Source organism: Cryptosporidium andersoni, assembly GCF_001865355.1.
Source record: "Cryptosporidium andersoni isolate 30847 chromosome Unknown contig_61, whole genome shotgun sequence".
NCBI classification, from domain to species: domain Eukaryota; phylum Apicomplexa; class Conoidasida; order Eucoccidiorida; family Cryptosporidiidae; genus Cryptosporidium; species Cryptosporidium andersoni.
The window spans coordinates 82759-102564 of record NW_027122858.1 but is presented as its reverse complement, the minus strand read 5'-3'; the positions used below and the strand labels follow the sequence as shown (position 1 = coordinate 102564).

General features: G+C 29.1%; 12 protein-coding genes across 12 annotated transcripts; 9 read left to right on the top strand and 3 right to left on the bottom strand.

Moving 5' to 3' along the window:
• Nucleotides 1–665: 665 nt before the first annotated feature.
• Nucleotides 666–1133, top strand: cand_002700 (uncharacterized protein; the record flags this gene model as incomplete). Its single annotated transcript, XM_067210518.1, has 3 exons — nucleotides 666–771; nucleotides 857–977; nucleotides 1037–1133. 3 exons carry the CDS (start codon nucleotides 666–668, stop codon nucleotides 1131–1133), a joined length of 324 nt encoding a protein of 107 aa, XP_067067785.1.
• A 729-nt stretch (nucleotides 1134–1862) lies between these two features.
• On the top strand, nucleotides 1863–2659 carry cand_002690 (uncharacterized protein; the record flags this gene model as incomplete). Its single annotated transcript, XM_067210517.1, has 3 exons — nucleotides 1863–2075; nucleotides 2237–2404; nucleotides 2480–2659. 3 exons carry the CDS (start codon nucleotides 1863–1865, stop codon nucleotides 2657–2659), a joined length of 561 nt encoding a protein of 186 aa, XP_067067784.1.
• Nucleotides 2660–2890: 231 nt separating this feature from the next.
• cand_002680 (Mif4g domain-containing protein) lies at nucleotides 2891–5170 on the bottom strand (the record flags this gene model as incomplete). Its single annotated transcript, XM_067210516.1, has 1 exon — nucleotides 2891–5170. One exon carries the CDS (start codon nucleotides 5168–5170, stop codon nucleotides 2891–2893), a length of 2280 nt encoding a protein of 759 aa, XP_067067783.1.
• An 893-nt stretch (nucleotides 5171–6063) lies between these two features.
• On the top strand, nucleotides 6064–7313 carry cand_002670 (deoxyhypusine synthase; the record flags this gene model as incomplete). Its single annotated transcript, XM_067210515.1, has 2 exons — nucleotides 6064–6825; nucleotides 6957–7313. 2 exons carry the CDS (start codon nucleotides 6064–6066, stop codon nucleotides 7311–7313), a joined length of 1119 nt encoding a protein of 372 aa, XP_067067782.1.
• A 170-nt stretch (nucleotides 7314–7483) lies between these two features.
• cand_002660 (uncharacterized protein) lies at nucleotides 7484–8603 on the bottom strand (the record flags this gene model as incomplete). The annotated part of the gene is made up of 5 exons (XM_067210514.1): nucleotides 7484–7544; nucleotides 7662–8088; nucleotides 8150–8219; nucleotides 8265–8344; nucleotides 8438–8603. The coding sequence occupies 5 exons, from the start codon at nucleotides 8601–8603 to the stop codon at nucleotides 7484–7486; spliced, it is 804 nt and encodes a 267-aa protein (XP_067067781.1).
• A 599-nt stretch (nucleotides 8604–9202) lies between these two features.
• On the top strand, nucleotides 9203–9973 carry cand_002650 (EF-1 guanine nucleotide exchange domain-containing protein; the record flags this gene model as incomplete). Its single annotated transcript, XM_067210513.1, has 1 exon — nucleotides 9203–9973. One exon carries the CDS (start codon nucleotides 9203–9205, stop codon nucleotides 9971–9973), a length of 771 nt encoding a protein of 256 aa, XP_067067780.1.
• Nucleotides 9974–10298: 325 nt separating this feature from the next.
• On the top strand, nucleotides 10299–11717 carry cand_002640 (uncharacterized protein; the record flags this gene model as incomplete). Its single annotated transcript, XM_067210512.1, has 1 exon — nucleotides 10299–11717. The coding sequence occupies one exon, from the start codon at nucleotides 10299–10301 to the stop codon at nucleotides 11715–11717; it is 1419 nt and encodes a 472-aa protein (XP_067067779.1).
• Nucleotides 11718–12457: 740 nt separating this feature from the next.
• On the top strand, nucleotides 12458–13236 carry cand_002630 (RNA recognition family protein; the record flags this gene model as incomplete). Its single annotated transcript, XM_067210511.1, has 3 exons — nucleotides 12458–12527; nucleotides 12606–12953; nucleotides 13019–13236. 3 exons carry the CDS (start codon nucleotides 12458–12460, stop codon nucleotides 13234–13236), a joined length of 636 nt encoding a protein of 211 aa, XP_067067778.1.
• An 827-nt stretch (nucleotides 13237–14063) lies between these two features.
• Nucleotides 14064–15233, top strand: cand_002620 (MYB-like DNA-binding domain-containing protein; the record flags this gene model as incomplete). The annotated part of the gene is made up of 1 exon (XM_067210510.1): nucleotides 14064–15233. One exon carries the CDS (start codon nucleotides 14064–14066, stop codon nucleotides 15231–15233), a length of 1170 nt encoding a protein of 389 aa, XP_067067777.1.
• A 276-nt stretch (nucleotides 15234–15509) lies between these two features.
• Nucleotides 15510–16958, top strand: cand_002610 (EF hand domain-containing protein; the record flags this gene model as incomplete). Its single annotated transcript, XM_067210509.1, has 2 exons — nucleotides 15510–15541; nucleotides 15611–16958. 2 exons carry the CDS (start codon nucleotides 15510–15512, stop codon nucleotides 16956–16958), a joined length of 1380 nt encoding a protein of 459 aa, XP_067067776.1.
• Nucleotides 16959–17070: 112 nt separating this feature from the next.
• cand_002600 (uncharacterized protein) lies at nucleotides 17071–17469 on the bottom strand (the record flags this gene model as incomplete). The annotated part of the gene is made up of 1 exon (XM_067210508.1): nucleotides 17071–17469. The coding sequence occupies one exon, from the start codon at nucleotides 17467–17469 to the stop codon at nucleotides 17071–17073; it is 399 nt and encodes a 132-aa protein (XP_067067775.1).
• A 449-nt stretch (nucleotides 17470–17918) lies between these two features.
• Nucleotides 17919–19733, top strand: cand_002590 (heat shock protein ATPase subunit; the record flags this gene model as incomplete). The annotated part of the gene is made up of 1 exon (XM_067210507.1): nucleotides 17919–19733. One exon carries the CDS (start codon nucleotides 17919–17921, stop codon nucleotides 19731–19733), a length of 1815 nt encoding a protein of 604 aa, XP_067067774.1.
• Nucleotides 19734–19806: the final 73 nt, after the last annotated feature.

Below are 19806 nucleotides of genomic sequence, written 5' to 3'. Positions count from 1 at the left end.
TATACAATCAAAACACTCCATGCATTTATTATCAGATTGTACCTTAGTTAAAACCGCTTATCTGCAATAGACTGACAATAAAAACCCACAAAGCCGTCGCGTCTAAAGTACTACTGTCTGCTAATAAGCTACTCACTTGGTTCTCCTTTAAAGTAGTCTACATTTCTAACGAGATTGTCAATTAATTTAATATCTTGTGCAAAATAAAGATTCTGGTGTATACTTACTGAGGTAATAATAGGTGTATAACAATGAAATTGAACCGGGTTCTCCTACTTATAGATTATTTTTCCTGATATCTCTTACATGCTTGCTATATACGCATTAACATTCGCTATGTATGAGAGGTAGGTATTATGGACATACCTTAAATTTACTTTACTTTAGAAAAGGAAGGCATATTCAGGAGTCCCAACTCTATGTTTACCACTAGCTACACTATCCCCCCTTGTCTACCGCCATTTTATACCTGCACCATTAAAAAAAAGAGCTTCATCTTTCCTTAAATAATAACTTTACTGTCAACTTTATTGGGGATTTTAAAAGTAAGTCTTTTTTTGTAATTTAACTTAGACATCTATTTACAAGTTAGAAATATTCATGTATATCCTATTGGAAATGTCATTTTCTAATATAAATAGTTACTTGTTTCCTCCAGTACTTAGATGTCTCAAAAACAAGGACTTCATACATTATTACTGATACAGTACTCTAATAACATTAGTACTCGATCCTATATGGATTATGATTCAGTTGGTCAGGCCATTGATGGTAAAGTTACATAATTCTATTTGTTGTTCCTAATATGAAAACTTACACAGTCATTGTTTACTTTTTCTTTAATTCCCTCCTTTAGGACTTTGCCAAATATATGAACAAAGTATTAAATGTGCCATTTCAAGTTTAAAAGAGGTTACCTACAGTATAGATGATCTTATTAAATACATCAATTCACTTTACGATATCTGCATGCTTGTGTAAGTTTCTCCATTCTTATTACTTTAACAAATTAGTTCTCAGTAATTTTATATTTTAGTCGTGATGGTTCAAATAGGAAGTACATTCCACATGATAGACAATGGATAAAGGATCAAATAATGCTGAAAATTAGACGAAAGGCTACAATACAATAAGCAATGGTCTGAACTTATTTCTTTTTTTAGTTTCCTACTTTCACTTATCAATATTAACCATTACTTGAGTTTATTACAATAGATTTAGTTTTGATCCAATAAACTTAATTATTTTCTCTATTTTGAATAAATAAATTAGCTGATAAATCTCTTTTACTCTCTAAAAAATTCATATTAACTATTTATTCATTTCTTGAAACAATACTTTTTAAGCCTACTGATAATAATATCTGAGACTTTAAACACTTAACATTACTAATAAAGGGTGCCCTTAATAGACCAGTTTTTGTGTGCTAAAATATATATATTTCTTTGTTCATTTACTTTATAATATTTTAATATTAAATATAAACCATATAATAGCTATAATAAATTCTCTAAATATTCATGATATCCTTACCTTTTCATAATATTGCTTAGTTATATTGGTTGATAGAAAATTCCTAGAAATTACTTTATATGTACAAATAAAGTCTGTTTTGTATATTTTTTTAAGTCATGATTTATTTTATAATTAACTAAATTCATTTGACCTATCTCAAGAAATTACAATATAGTAGTGCATCACTCAATTACTATCGCATGCATGTTTTTTATTGCATGTATAATGTGGATAACCGGTATGTAACTTGGGTATCCGCTGTACCCGCAGAATCATGCAATGCAACATTATAAATTACATAAAAGAAGAGTTTCATAATTAATGAAATAATATAAATTCTTACAAAGATGAAACTTAAATTACTGGTCTCTTTAATTGGAATATTAAAGATATCTTCAGCTATATTATTAAACACAAAGCGATACTCTTACGGAGAGGATTTGTGTGGAATAGAAGTCAAAAGTGTACTGAAATATATCCCAGATATTACTGACATATCTAGTGGAAGTATTGTTAATTGTATTCTTGATAAGGAAAAGTTCATTGTAACTAATAAAGGTGTAAGTTAACTGAGATATAGTAAATTCGATTGCAAGTGTCAATTTTTGCATATGCGTGAAGATCAACGATAGACTCTGCATTGTTACAAATAATTGTGTAATACTAAATTCACTTATCTATTCTTAATATATTCCAAACTTATCTAAATTTGTAATTTCAGAAAACTATTCAAGCTCTAGACCTGGATTCAATTAATACTCCACTCCTAGTAACTCCAAGAACTGACCATTGCTTTAGTATTGTGAATAATATGAATGGGAAGCTCTTGACACTGTGTGGAGATACCGTTGGAGCTAGGAATTATATAATGAAGAAGATAACACAGAATGTAAGTTCAAAAGTGTAACATGTGATGTTTATTCATGACAAATTTTCTTCACTATTTGTTACTACTTCAATTCAGATTCTTTGTCGTCACCTTGGGGAGATGAGAAGTGAAATATCTGGTATATCACCATTAGAACAAGAAGCTCGCACAGCCTTACAAGGAAAAATGCCAGGTGAGGGTGGCATTTCAATTCATTTAGAAGGAATGAACGAGGTCCCCCATATACAAGTAGTATCAAATTCAGTCCTAACTTGATATAACAGATTGAAAGAATATCTTAATAATATATTGGGTAAAATTAGTGATATGAAAAAAGTATGTACAAAATCACTATATATTGACTATATCTAATCACTACTCAATTAAAGAAATGGCCAATTAAAAAAAAAAAAAAAAGTGGTAATATTAGCAAGAGGTAAAGCTCAGGAAATAGAATGAAAATAATCTTATTGAATTTTACTTCATTATTCGTTATCTTATATAACTTCACTTTATTGCTGTACTTTGATTACTTCTCTGTCTAGATATGTACAATTCTTCTTGAGCAGTCATATAATTACTGTATGTAGCATTACCGACAAGGTTAGAGCGTTCTCCAACAACCACAACTGAACCATATTGAGCAGCAATTGCAGCACCACCAAGAACATCTTCAACATCAATATCTTTAAGTATATCAGCAAAAGCTTTTGCCTTTTGTTTGTGAACTTTCTTTACCCATTTATGTTTGCGCAAATCAAAAACATCTTGGATAAGACAATTTAGTCTTGTAGAAATTTGTGACTTCTGTAATTCCTTCAGTCGACCAAACCACTGGTCTACAATCATTTGAGACTTTTCATTTGAGTCAAGGTAATATCCAGTAGTCATAATTAATTGGCATAAACATTCGATTGCATATTCATCTGGATGTTCTTGAAGCATGACTAAATCAAAAACAAGCTCATTTAAACTTCTCATTGGGAACATTTTTCGTATAAATAATTCACCTATTAATCGTATTATCCCTAAAACATGTACTTTGAGTTTCCTATATTTAATGACAAGTTCTTCATTACCATATAACTCAATTTCCTCTTCAGTTGGTCGCATATTTTTAGGTAAATTCTTAAATTCATATTCACAGCGTATTAACAACGCTTTACTGAAGCTAATCACACTTTTATTTTCCTTTACCAATAATGGGCTACGCCACTTTAGAACTTGACATAGATCAGCATACATTTCAGAAAAATCAGGTTCTGTAATTGCTTTATCAAGAACTTGCTTTACAAGCTCTTCCAGTTCTTCAACACTTTGTAATTCCTCTATACACAAAGCTAGTTTCTCTGCTATAACAGTAAACTTCTCTACTGTTATTTTATTTAATAAGCTTTTCACATGTCGGCGCACTCCTTCCAATGAGTCTGTATGAATTGTTCCATTTCCTCTACGCCATAAACCTCCAGAAGTTGATACAGTAGTATTTATCTCATCTTTATTTAATGACATATCAGTTGAACCACTAGACTGAGCTACAAATACTTCCACATTCATAGGTGCTTCTATAACTGTAGTATCCACTATTTTAAGTTCAGATTTAGGAATTTCCTTTAATTGTAACGATACAGACGCATCTGCATTTATATCCAAATGTCTTAGGTTGTTGTCTATATCTGCTGTATCTGAAATTGGATCTACACATATATTTGTAGTGTCTTCACTAGCTTGTTCTTTTATAAGTTTCTCACCCTTATTTTGAAACTTCTCTTTACCTATTGAAACATTTTGAGGTGACCCGACATTATCATTACGAGATTTATCCTTCGAATTAGCTTTATAGTATCTCCTCCTACTTTTTCTCTTTTTATTTTCATCTAATATGCTGCTAGCTCCATTATTATTGTTTATATCTATTGGTTTTAATTTCGGAGCATTATTATTATTATTATTATTAATCCTACCTGAAGCTTGGAAGCGGAATCTAGAATAGCCAGTATTAGGCTGTCTCCCTGTATTATTAGAAGTGAGGCGATAGTGTTGATCCTTTGCAAAATATTTTGAATTGGAATCTTTATCTAACTGGCACATTGTCATATCAGTAGGTGTGTTATCTATTTGTCTATTACTAGATCCCTTACCATGATTATTACCAATATCTTTCATCTGCAAGTTATTCCCGAGGGAATTATAGGAAACTCTTGCCACATTATTAGCATCATTATTACTGTGGAAATCATTCAAGTCTCTTAATGGAGTAACATTGCAATTACTATTTACTACCTGTTGACTAGACTCCTTTGCTTTGTGAAAATCCTTTTTGTGACTGATCTTTGAAGATTTCTGGGATTTATTCATAGTATCAGGATTGTGGTTATCACTAGCTGATTGTAACTTCTGCAGCTTTTGATTCTCTAAATTAGCACTATTCTGTTTATTTGTATATCCATGATTCTTATTTCTTCTTAATTGGATGTGACTATCTAAACCAGACCTGTTCTTATCCTTCAAAGTATCCCAACTACTTTCCTCACTAGAGCCATAGTTCGTAATATTCTTGTAATTACGATTTACTTTGTGTTTGTTATTCATATCACCTTGATTACCACAGAGTGTATCACTGGATACCTTTGCACCATTGTTATTACTATGCTTCTGTCTACTTCTATTTATTCCAGTTAAAGGAGTAGGCTGCGGTGTCACAGAAGCTGGTGTTTTCTCATGAGGCCTTCTATTATTTCGTTTTTTATCACCGATATGACGTTGATGTTGTTGCTCAGTTGTCATATATATATCAAGTCCCAGCTTCCAATTTACTTGATTAATTTTCACCCGAGTAACCAATGGGTGAACATTACATAGGGTTCTCCAATTTCTATACAGAGGGGACACTACTAAAAAGGGGGGAAGGGGGGGGTAATTTATTGACTAGGAGAGGTCTTGATAATCACCTAAGACTAGACTTAATAATTAAGCTAGCATTTATACGTATTTAATATTAATATATTATTACTACTAAAGGTAATATAATAATATATATACTATATCTACACTTATTTATTGTAATATGTTACAGTCTATTCTATACTAGCTATCTGGAAATAGCGGCAAATTTTCGTTATATTTAATATTATAGACTTGTATATATACCTCTTGTGTAAGCTATCATAAAAAATCTACAAAATTTCGCGCCTTTAAGAGTATTAGACGGTAAATTATGAGATATCAAAAAGTAACGTATAATATTTTTGTATTTAACAATAACTGAGATATTTTGTAAATCGTCTAGTACAAATTAAATCTAACAATATATTTGTATTTTGTATTAATACTAAGTAGTACTTATATTATCAATTAGATTCCTCTAATTAGTTGTGATATTGATCATTATACTTTGTGAAACGTTTACATAACATAAATATTCTGCAATATTAGTTTTGAATAGACTTTTTTATTTAATAACATGTAAAGTTCCTATAATGTTAATATTACAATAAAGTGATTGTAGATAATATCTAGAAATTATATATTACTCAAGTAATACTAGCATGACGCCAAAATACTTTGGCGTCATGCTAATACTCAAAGTACTATTTAGTCATATTTATATTATTTAGACTATAATAAACTGCACGTAATCATAAGGGTAGTAATAGTCAAAGTGTAATAATATTTTATACATGAATATAGGTAATATGCAAAGAGTACCAAAAGAAGCTATTTCCAATATCTTAGTTCATAGTGATCCAATTGACAATAATCAGATAATTACTGGACCACACCTTAAGAATAAAGATATCACAATTGAGGATTATACAAAGAATCTAAATTCCATGGGATTTCAGGCATCCAATTTAGGAAAAGTAATAGAAGAAGTCAATAAAATGTTAGAATGGCGATTATCAGATGATCCAATGGATAGTGATGAATATCCTCCATATGACAATAAGGAATTTCGGAAAAGTGTAAAGTGCACAATTTGGCTAAGTTTTACATCAAATATGATATCATCAGGATTGCGAGAACTTTTCGTTTACTTAGCCAAAAATAAACTGGTTGATGTAATTGTCACTTCAGCCGGAGGAGTTGAAGAAGATTTCATCAAAGTTCATGGAAATACATATCTTGGTGATTTTTCTATGAAAGGTTCATATTTACGTAACAAAGGCTGGAATAGAATAGGAAATTTATTAGTACCTAATCAGAACTATGTAGATTTTGAATCATGGTTACAACCATTACTTGATGAAATGCTTGAAATACAAAAGAAGGACTCATTTAATTGGACTCCTTCAAAAATGATAAATTTTTTAGGTAGAAAAATCAATAATGAGCAATCACTATATTATTGGTGTTATATAAATGAAATTCCTGTATTTTGCCCTGGTATCACTGATGGATCTATTGGTGATAATTTGTTTTTTCATACATATAGAAACCCTGTAAGTTAACAATAACAAAAGTAGATTTAACACGATGAATTGAATAATTCATCAACTTACTTAAGCATATGTCTTTATTACATACTCTAAGTATTCAGATATATTATCAATTAACTTTTTTTTTTCTTTAGGGTTTAAAGATTGATGTTGTTGAGGATATCAGGCATATCAACGATATAGCTTTAAGAATTAAAAAGAGTGGAATTATTATTTTAGGTGGTGGTACGCCTAAACATCATGTTTGTAATGCAAATTTAATGCGCAATGGGGCTGATTATGCCGTATATATTTCAACTGCAACTGAGTACGATGGATCAGATTCTGGTGCCTCACCAGATGAAGCTATTAGCTGGGGTAAAATCAGAGAAAAATCAGCTCCTATAAAAGTTTTTGGTGATGCAACGATTTTATTTCCATTGATTTTCTATTCAACATTTTATAGGTATAATAAAGATAGTGTATCTGATGAAAATATCAAAGTATTATAACTTATAATTGAAATGCTGTATTTGATTCAGAAAATTTCAAGTTTATTAATGAGTTATACCTTTAAAATAAAAGTTATTTTTGAATATATACAAAATTTATATATAAATAATTAAATATTATAATTTTGGTATTTACTACATTAATATAATCAGAATGTATTTAGTCTTTATTATTTTTGAGGTTTAAATGCTCTGAATATATCCATAATTTGTTGACCATTTTCAAACAATCTGTAGTATCAGAATATAATTTAAGTAATTGTAATAATTTATAAATACATAGGAAATTCAAGATATATTATTTATAATAAGTAAAATTCTTGTATTTTGCATCTTTTATTAACTTACTGATATCTAATATATTTAATTCTTTTATATAATGGATGTGGTTGACACCATCTAGTTTCTATTAATGCACCATTAATTTTTTCATTAGTTCTAATAGCTTGTAAAGCATATACCTCTATTCCATTTGTCCTTTGATGCTTAAACTTTACTATTTTTATTTTATTCTTCCAAAATCCAACTTCACTATTTTTTTCATAATATTCTTTTCCAGCTAAGTTCCATGTCATTACTTGACTTGGGCCAAGGAATGGTTGTAAAATTATTTCCAAAATAGTTTCATGTTTTCTTACCACCTTCAAAATAAAATTTCCATTATTAGCAATTTTTCTCTTCATTATACCTACTCCTAGAAAAGTTAGAAGTGGTCCTAAATCTTCAGAAAGCTCATTATCTAATACCCAATCACCGATTAAATCTTCTACAAAATCTGTAAATAAGTATAAATTATAAGAAGATCATAGAATAGAATAAAATATCCTATAATATACCTATATTACGAGTACTAGATATGTCTGTTTCGGGAGACTCATATTTATTGTATATATTATAGTTAGATAACTTTAGATCTTGTTTAAAATTAAGATTAGAATTCTCATCTATAACTTGTGGTTTGTATATATCTTCTTTTTCAAACTCAATATTTTCTTCCAAAAGTGGTAAACGAGCTATTATATGCTTAGTATCTGATTATTTTTTAATATTTAATTTTATATTTAGATAATTAATATTATGTTTACAAATTTATTTTTATAAAATATTATTGTAAAATAACTTACATTTGATATTTCCTTCAGAAGGAATTATGGATTCGAAATCACAAATGTCATATTTATTGATTTCAGAATAACAATCTACATAATTAAATATATTCCAGCAAAAGGCCACTTTGTTGTTTATTTTTAGAATATTATAGATATTGTCAAATAATCTACAGTTTTCCATATTTAAGTACATAAAGACTGATTAGCAACACTCTTTAGTTCTTCATTAAGTCTTAGCAGATATTTACAGTAAAAATGCATCAAATATTGTGTCAAAGGTTTATTAAGTATATAATTAAGTATATATATATATATCAATATTAAATAGCGCTGTAAACTTTATCTCTAAATTACGATTGCATGCATTTTATAGCCAATAACAAATAATAATGAGAAGTTATTTAATAAAGATTATTCCATATTAAAAATATGATTAGCAAATAATTTAAATTACATTTTTATAGCTAATTTTTCTTTTTATTGATAATTTAGTTTAGTGTATAATTAAATTCTTTCCCCAGAAATAAGTATTTATACAAATCTACCTAAAAAAAAAAAAATTGGTAGCGCTTCATTATATAACGGGGTCTAATGTTTTTTTTGCTGCTTAGACTTCAGGACTGAGACAAATGATACTTAGGCGGTAAGTTACCCCTCAAAAGCGCCCCCTTGAGTGTAGCACTGTTACTGTCTGAAATATAATACAATTCTACTGTGCTTATAATTGGATTATCTAAAAAGAAGTCTTAAAATAAATCTTATTAACGGGTTTATAATATAATGTTGAAAATTAAAGAATTTGGTAACTTGTCAACATATGAAGGTAAAGAAAAACTTAACGAGTTCTTATCAACTAGAACTTATTTTAATGGTGCAAATCCATCCCAAAATGACTGTAATTTAGTGAATGAATTATTATTGGCTGGTACTAAATATTGCAGTTTTCCCCATATTTGTCGTTATCTTGAACATATGAGACATTTTACTCTAACAGAGCTATCTTTATTTCCAACTGAAGAATATGTAGCAGATTGCAAAAGTGATAATAAATGCACTTCCAAACATGAAAAGAAATCAAATAAACCCGATGATGACTTTGATCTATTTGGAGATGATGATGAGAGTGCAGCTGATATCAAGAAAATTATGGAGGAAAAGAAAAAGGCTTTGCAAGAAAAGAAAAAGGAAAAACCTGCTACTAAGTCATCTCTCGTCTTAGAAATCAAGCCATCTTCTCTAGATGTAGATTTAGATAAAGTGGCAAAATTAGTTAGGGACATTAAGATTGAAGGTGTTGAATTTTCTTCTACTGAGAAGAAAGTCCCAATAGCTTTTGGCCTATTTAAACTTCAAATGGGAGCTACAATTATTGATGACCTTGTTAATACACAGGATATTATCGATAAGATTGAAACTTTGGGGATGACAGATGAGCAAATTAGAAAGTTCAATGCTAAACATGATACCAAAGATGAAGATGAAGATGAAGATGAAGTTGAAGAGCATGGTTTAGTACAATCATGTGAAATTGTTAGTTTTAACAAACTTTAAAGAATATACAATGACTTATCTAAGATTCTACTCTTAAAGCGAAGTCTCTATTACTTGGTGGTTGATAACTTAGTTTTTTTAGGTACTAATTTGAACTTAATTATCCACTAATTGCATCTTCTTCTACCCTTTAGAAATAATTTGAGATCTTTTTCTTTATAGCCTATCTTTACTATTTCCGCTTTGAACCCGCCAACGTCTTTCCCGGCTGCTTTTTAATAGTAAATACTGTAGAACTAAATTGTTCATAGATACTAAAGAAATCCAAAATTAGATTCTTCATATACCAAATTAAGATTGACTTTAGTTTGAGACAATATAGAATATGAGGTCTACTGAACAGGTTAAACTGATAGGTAAATTAGCAACTTCTGAGCATACTTCAACGGCTGAGAAGCGAGCAAGAATACTAAGTCATGTACCACACTGGAAGAAATATGAACTAGCTGGTGCTTTACCCCCTGGCTCTTCAATAAAATTAATGGCATTACATAATCAATCTCTGCTAGTTAGAAGTCAATTATTAGGTTCAAACAAACAATTGCGACAGTTAATGTTAAATTGTTTAAGTATTACTCCTGACTTGGAACCATCCCAATATGTCTTAACAATGCTCTATGAGTTAGTTAGAGATGATGCTGGTCAATATGAAGGATTCATTGAAATTATAAAGGGAGTACCAATATTTGACAAATTCATGGCATTCTTAGATCGTCCAAAAGTTGATACATATTTAACAGATAAACTGTTATTTTTTTTGACTGGGTTAATGAGTCATGCAAATGAAGGAATATTTTCATTAGAAAATGTTTTAACTTTACTTGAGAGAATTATGATTCCTAAAATTGAATCTGGAGATATGTCCAAACCTGATAAGCAAACCTCAAATGAAGATATAATATCGAGAAAGTTACAATCTCTATCTTCAGCTCGTTCTCATTGTTCTAATATAGGGATTCTGGATGTATTGGGAAATCTTGTTAAAGTTGATTCATATAGAATGATAATTTTATTATACCCTAATGTAATCGAATTCTTGCTAAATAATCTCAGTAGTACCTCTGTAACATCCCACTTATATAAGGCATGTGTAATAGTATGGTTAATCTCATTTAATAAAGATACAATTCCAATTTTGGTTGAGAAGAATTTGATTAGAAGCATTACAAATTCAATTGTTGATTGTCGTTCTGAGAAGGTTGTTAGAGTTTCACTGAATGTACTTAAAAATGTAGTGGATAATGATACAGCTGTTGAGAGTATAATTGACCTGGGTTTATTACAATACTTGACAATTCTTGAATATGAAAAGTGGTTAGATCCTGATATATATGAGGAAATTCGCCAAGGTCAAATAATGATTAATAATAAATTAAAACAATTTTCTAATTTTGATAGATACTGCCTCGAACTTGATAAAAAGCAATTTAAATGGTCATTTCTTCATACAGAAAAGTTTTGGCATGAAAATTTTATGAATTTTGAAGTTGATGAATTTTCAGCAATCAAGAGACTTGCACAACTTGTGAAAGTTTGCGAGGATCCAACAACTTTAGCTGTAGCTTGTTTTGATATTGGAGAATTTGCTCGATTACATCCAATGGGTAAACAAGTACTTGGTAAATTTAATACTAAAGAAATTCTTATGGCTTTGATGACATCACCAAACCGAGAGGTTGCTAGAGAGGCATTATTATCAATACAAAAGTTAATGCTGAATCGTTGGTCAAAATCATCAAATTGAGGGTCTTTTTTTTTTTTTTTTATTTCTAGGGACCTGTCGTGCAGAATTTTATATGTTTACTTAAGACCATTCAGTATTACATTAGTAAGATGACTTTTTAAGAAGATATATTCACTAGATTATTTAGATATAGGGTATATGAAGGAGATCCACTAATTACTTTGAAAATCACATAAATATCTAAGGGATTCGCAAGTTCACGTATCATACAACACTTAAGTTACTTTAACTGAAGCTACTGATCTTGTTTTCTGGATATTTTTGTGTATCTTGACTTGTTATATTGCAGTTACTAAATATATAAACAAACACATTTTCTTAATATACATAGGAATTTATATACTACTACTTAGAGAGGTTATAGAACTCTATATGTTTGATTTTTTCGAAGAATTTTCTACTATCTTCTTTTCTTTTAGAAACAGTATTACCCACATTTACATATTTATTAGTGGATACCCCAATAAGAAGCGCTGGAAATAGATTTCAGTGCATGAAAAGAGCGCTATAATTCGGTGGGTTACTATCTTGGATACCCACATTGTTAAGAAAAAGGTAGAAAATAAGGACTAGAAAAAAAGTCCAAATTTAAAATTAGTCTGAAATAAAATCTTACAAAACAAAAAAATAATCTAATACTCTAAAATCTACCCGAATATCTTCACTTTACTTCATTTTTAACATAAATTTATAAACCCATAGTAGTCAATAAGTGACATCTAAGTACAAGCAATAAAAAAATGGGGAAGAATATTTTGGAAATTTCTAATAAGGTACTAGTAGATGGATTAGATGAAAATATATCTAAAGGTAAGTTCTAGTTTTATATTTGAAGTTGAAAGATCTTATAATTAAATTTGAATTGTTATTTAATAATTGAGAATATAGAAGCTATTATTCGTCACTTTGAAAAATTTGGAAATGTCGAAAGTTGTCAATATATTCCAATAATGTATTTTGCAATTGTTTCATTTTCTGAAGGTGGAATAGTTGAATCTATATTAAGATCCCCTCATGTTATTATGGGTAAAGAAGTAAACTGTCGATTATATTATGACAAGCTAGAAGATCTGACTGCTGAAAATACCCAAGGTACAATGTTTCGTACTGAAAAGATTTTTGTAGGTAATTTACCTACTACATGTTCACAAGATATATTGCGAAGATATTTTGAGCAGTTTGGGCAAATTAGTGATTGTGTAATGATGTGTGATAAGAAAAGCGGTGTTGGGAGAGGTAAGAAATAAAAATAAAATATTTATTGTAAAATTAAAATAGCTGTTAATTTTTTTCATAAATAGGGTTTGGATTTGTGACTTTTACAAGTACAAGTATCGTGGATGATATTATTAGGGCCTATGATGAGCATTACATAGATGGACAGTGGGTTGAAGTGAAGAGAGCCAGTCCTGAAAATGCATTAAGAAGTAATATGAATAATGGAAACAACATGGGTTCAGGGATTTTAATACGTGAAAAGTCTTCAAGTGTCATTAAAAGTTTTAATTCTAATATATAAACATTTACATTGTGTACCTCTTTTCTTTCATTCTACTTAATTTTATTATACAATTTAAATAATAGCATATTTAAGAATAAATCTTACTAATAATTGAGTACACATATATATTGTATTGGTAACCTATCTGGACTAATTAAATTTTATAGAGTTATAGGCTCTAATGCAAAAACTCGAATTATTTGGAGTACTTTTAATAACATGTAAATTTACCCCACATGTGGCGCTTGTTCCAATGCGCCGATACCATATTAGACAGAACGTATGCTTACCAGGTACCGTTTAATTATTTAATTTAAGAGTTTAATTAGCTAGAAAACGTATACGTTTCATGTCTCTTATTATATTAAATACTAAATAGGTTAAATAGCCCAATAGAGATATTGTCTGTTATATCGGTCACAGATGTACTGAAATGTAGAGCTTAGTACATGGTGCTGTGCAGTGCGCATATATATATCCATGTAAAGTTATATGTAATAAATAAAACAAGAAGGTAATAAAATAAAAGTTCAATAAAATATAAAATATCTAAGTATATTATCAGAAACTGTAGTTAAAGGGAGTATTTAAACTTATTTTCTGATATATGAGTATATAGAAATAGTATATTGTTAGCTGGCTGAAAATTCTATGTAATCAAACAAAAGCTTAGCATATTTACTTGAGTACAAACATTGAAGAATATATTAATTATTGCAAGATACTTTATTAATTCAGGTTATATATAAGAGTACAAGCTGTAGATTAGAAGAAGCTTATTTGGTTGTCAGGTGAATCAGGTTTTTGCAGTTTAAGGATTTAGTTATTTAGTACTTTTTTTGAGTATGATGAATTATATTATTGGCGATGAGTCTTCTGAACATGATATTTCTGGTTATAATGAAGAGGATATTCTATCCGGTGAGTATGTTAAAAGAAGATATGATGGTATTGAGGATGAGTGTTATGATAAAATAACACGGAAGAAACGATATGTTCTAGGTCAAAATGTTGGGAAATGGACTGATGAAGAACATCATCGTTTTGTTGCAGCCTTAAAAAAATTTGGGAGAAATTGGACCTTAGTTCAGCAAGAAGTGAAGAGTAGAACTTTAGTTCAAATACGTTCCCATGCACAGAAATACTTTTTAAAAAAAGTTAGAGGTATAACTCCCTCGACAGTACTGATGGATTCAAAGCTAGTTTCTACAGCATCAGATGGAATTGTACCCACATGGTTACTTCAAGATGACTCTAATTATGCAAATAAATCATCTATAAATAATGTTCATAATTCGAACAATAATAAATTATTAGTTTATGATGAAACCTCAAGAATTGATGGTCATGAAGAGATTCGAAAACAAGAATATAAACCCATAGATATATATAAAAATAATTTCACTGAATCTCCTCTATTAATAGATAATCATACTGAAAGAAAACCGAAATATACCTGTATAACAAATTGTAATATACAAAAACAAGTAGTTAATAATAAAATCCCACTTAGTGATATATATCTGGCATCAAGTACTAATTTTACAAATAGTACTACTTCAACTACAGTATCTAGCCCTGCTTCAATTGGCCCCGAGAAAAACTATAATAATATACCCTCATTACCTTTTGATATGGTAATGCCTTCAATATCTGATTTTAAAAACTCAAATGTAGTTATTAATCCAACAGTATCATTATCTCAATGTGATGCTCCTTGGCCATTAACTTCAGATCCTCAATTCATGAAATATCATGATATTGACAATAATGTCATCTTAGCATCATCCCCATCATCATCTACTTCAACATATTTGGACTTTGATCCAAATGTTGATATTACAAAGTCTTCTCAATACAATCCTGGTACTCCTAAAGTATCATCCTATATATGTACTACTTTATCAGATTTTGTATTTTGTGGTGATAATATGGGTCCAGACTCAATTGATAATTATATAAACCTTAAAGATAATTTTATACTTGATAATGACGACGTCATAACTCTTCTCTAGGTTAATTGATTTGGATAACCTTTAAAGTTCTTAGACAAGGAAAAAACAGATTATTTCTTAATATAAAATTCTACATTTATTTGATTAACTTTTTTTTATTATATTGTGTAATAGAAGGTGTTTATTTAATAACAAAGTTGACAATTTCTAGACTAAAGTTTAAACATATTTTTACATGTAAATAATGAGACAACCCGCCTAGGTGTATCGGATTTTGCACACATCTTACCCTCACTATACTCCTTCATTCCAAATAGAGCCCGGGTATTAAAGGGGATGGCTATAACACGAATCACGAATTACGCGAAGTAAATAATATTGTTGGAAATGATTTATTTTGTTTTAATTTTAAATTTTCTTATTGTTATATTCTTAAGAGCTGGAAACTCCACTTCAAATGTATCTTCCTTACTTAGGCTAGCAAATAATGAGGAGCTTTATAAAGAATGGCTTAAAACTTTAACTATAAATGAGGAAGTGTTACTAGAGAGATTTAATAATTTAATCAAGCTTATAGATAAAGACAGTAATAATGTATTAGATGAATCAGAGATTACTGAGTGGCTTGAGTATTTAGGAAATAGATCTACATTCAGAGATGCGGCTGCTGAATTCAATTTTATTGATAAAAATAAAGATAACATTGTGGAATTTGAGGAATTTATTTACCACTTTAGTCCCGAATCTCAGAGAGATGAAGAAGATGATGGACTTCATGACTTTTATATTAGGTTATTTTTTGAAATGGATCTAAATAAGGATGAGGTTTTGGAAATTAATGAGTATTACAATCTTGTACATGATTACACACTTTCAGGAGAATTTTACAAAAGAATCCACTTATTTATTGAAAGTAATGATATAAACCATGATGGTGTTTTGGATAAAGATGAACTAAGAAAACTAAAAGAAAATAAGGATATATTAACAGAATTTACAGAATCACTAGGAAATAAAAATGGAGATGCTTTACAAATACTTGGTATAAATGTCGAAGATTTCAAGGAAATAAATGCAACAATTTTAATACGTGCTTTAAAGAATAAAGAGATGAGAGATTTAATTCAAGATTCATATAACCAGTTATTAGACGTTTTAAAGACACATGAGAATGCAACTAAGCAGCATGCTAATGCAACATCTCTTCCAACAAAGTTTATAAACGAGAACTTCGTTATTTATATACAGTCTGGACTTACTGACTATGGTGAAATCTTTAGATATCCACAAGACTACTTTGCTGAAACTGGTCATAAAGAATATGGAATGACATCTGAAGAATGTACAGAGAAATTTGGAGATAATGAAAAGGAAAAGGAAACTGAACATGATGAATATGACCATGACCATGAGATTCATGACCAGGAGGATGAGCAAATAGATGATGAACAAATAGGTGATGAACAAATAGATGATGAACAAATAGATGATGAAAACTTCGATACTGATCAAGATGAAGTGGAGATTACAGATGACATGATACAAAAGCTTATATCTTTGATGGGAGAACAAGGAAAAAATAATTTATTTGGAGATATCTCTGGTGATCAAACTGCAGAGATGGATTCAGTGTTACAAATGCTGTCATCAATGGTTAATTCCAAGGGATCTCAATATGATCTAGACAATCTAGATAATTTAGATATGAATGAAAATAATCCAGAACTTTCTGAAATTCATCATGAATTTGATTCTGAATTAATACAAGAGAGAGATGAACTTTAGTGCACAGTAATAGATTGAAATATTAAGATTTAATTCACTAGACTAATATTTAAATCAGTTAGGACTTAATTTAGGAAATATTTATTTAATATCTTGATATTTTCTCTATTATTTATAATGTGTTTGTTACAGTTACTATACTAGATCCTGATCCTCCCCGCAGTATGAAGAGTATCGTAACTTTAAGTAACACATTTATTATACTAGACATTGTAACTAGTATATGACAAGAAAATGTAGAAGGTTCATTTGTTTTCCATTGAAATGAAAACCATAAAGGAGTCCAGTAAATAATATAAATTATATCCTGGATACAAGATAATAAGATAAACCTTCGAATATATCTTTGGTGCTGATTCTTTCGAAATTCAGGTAAATTAAAATAGCTCCACCATACAAAGGTAAATAATGGTAAATTATAATCTGGGCGACAAAGGCATGATATAGCTCCTAGAAATGCCACAATTAAGAATAATAGCTCAACAAAAGATTGATTAATAACAGCTACCATATAATAAACCAATAATTTAAAATAATATCGTGTTCAAGTAAATTAAAAATCCTATCTATAATTCATTTACTCAATAAACAATGTAATATATAATTCTTAAGTTTTGAAATTCCTTCCCTCTTAACATCATGGTAAGCGGGTACGTTTTCTGTTAAATAACATGTAATTGTAATCTTTCTATTTTTATTTTTATCTTAGTAGTAGAATCCAATTAAACATTTCAATTTTTTCTATAATTAGAGTATTTATTGAAATTTTCCTAATATTTAGATACTTAAAACTTGCATGTTTTTCTTTGCAACTTGCATGTATATGGGTACTGGCGGTATCCAATAAGAAAAATTTGCATGATGAATATTTTTTATTAGTTGTATCAGAGATCCTAAAATAAAAGCAAAAACTTATATAAAACATTTTATATATCAAATATATGGACTTTAAATAAAGAGATGGAACTACAAAGATTTTTGAAACTGGTATATAGCACTCCCTATAATAAATTAAGTAGGGTATATCAAATTCAAAAATATATACTATTTTTCCTGGAAATATATGGAGTATTTTTTAATAAATATAACAAATTTAGTGGTATTTCAGATATAAAATTAAGAAATAGATTTGAATCACATAATTTCACTATCTCTCTACAAAATCTAAATAGTATAACATGCTCAAATGTATATATCGGAGATACAAGATCAAATAAAAGGCAAAGTAATAAAACTAAAATAGTAGATATAGAAGAAAATGAACTAAAAAAAGTTCGAATAGCTAATACTTCAAATATAGCAATTCCAGTCTTAAGACTCTCAAAAAAATATAACTCTAAACACATAAGCCCAAGCGATATAGTACAGTATTTGGATGAATATATTATTGGGCAAACAAAGGCTAAAAGAGCAGTGGCTAATGCTCTACTTAACAGATTAAGAAGAAAAAAAATTAAAGATGTTTCTTTACGTAGTTCTATTACTCCGAAGAATATTCTATTAATAGGACCAACGGGTGTAGGCAAGACAGAGATAGCAAGGAGTTTATCGCAATTTGTTGATGCACCATTTATTAAAGTAGAAGCCACAAAATTTACAGAAGTAGGCTTTCATGGTAAAGATGTTGATAACATAATAAAAGACTTGGCTGAAATATCGTTGAAAAGACAGAAGCTTAAATTACAAAGTGAAATGAGAGAGTTTGTGAACAAAATTGTTGAAAAGAAACTTTTGGAAGCTATATTAATATCACTAGCAATATCACCTAGTTCTATTAGCACAAATGAATTGCTTTTTTGGTTACAACACCTTCGTCATGGATATTTAAATGATAAAGTTATCGATATTTGTATTCCTGATGGTTTACAGTTAAATGAATATAAATCCATGTGTAATCTTAATGAATATAGCAAAGATAATAATGGTATCTTTAACTTTAATTTTAGTGATGATAATATCTATAATATAGATGAGAAAAGTAACATAACTACTAATTATTTCACAAATAGACATTCAGGTAACTTAAAGTACTCTAACAATAGTGTGAAAAATCAAGTTTCAAATCACATAAAAGTAACTGTTGCAGAGGCTCGCAGTATTTTAATTCAAAATGAAATCAATTCAATACTACTTCAAGATTCAGAATTTTTAATGAAAAGAGCAATAGAAAGTACTGAACAAGAAGGGATTGTTTTCATTGATGAAATCGATAAAATTTGCATAAAACAAAATAGCCACTTTAATGGTCCAGATGCATCTACTGAAGGAGTGCAAAGAGATTTATTATCATTAATTGAAGGTACAGTAGTAGCAACAAAAATTGGAGATATAAAAACGGATGATATTTTATTTATAGCTAGTGGTGCTTTTCATAATGTAAAATTAAGTGATATGATTGCAGAGTTGCAAGGGAGACTACCAATTAGAGTTGAGTTAGAGGCATTAACATATGCAGATTATATAAGAATACTAAAAGAACCAAAGTATAGTTTGTTAAAACAATATTCAGCTTTATTAGAAGCTGAAAATATACATTTGACATTTACTGATGACTCAATTGAAGAAATGGCAAGAATTGCATTTGAATTAAATAGCTATACAGAAAATATTGGAGCAAGAAGGCTTCATATGATAGTAGAAGCAGTAACAGAAGATATAACATTCAATACTGATAAGTATCAACTAAATTCAAATATCTTTATAGATAGAAGTTATGTAATTAATCAGTTAAATTCATTAATTCTTCGATATGACCTACAAAAGTATATATTATAGTCAAAAATTACATCATTACTATATTGAGTATATTTTGAAATATTACTATACTAGAAAAAAAGGTAGTAATAAG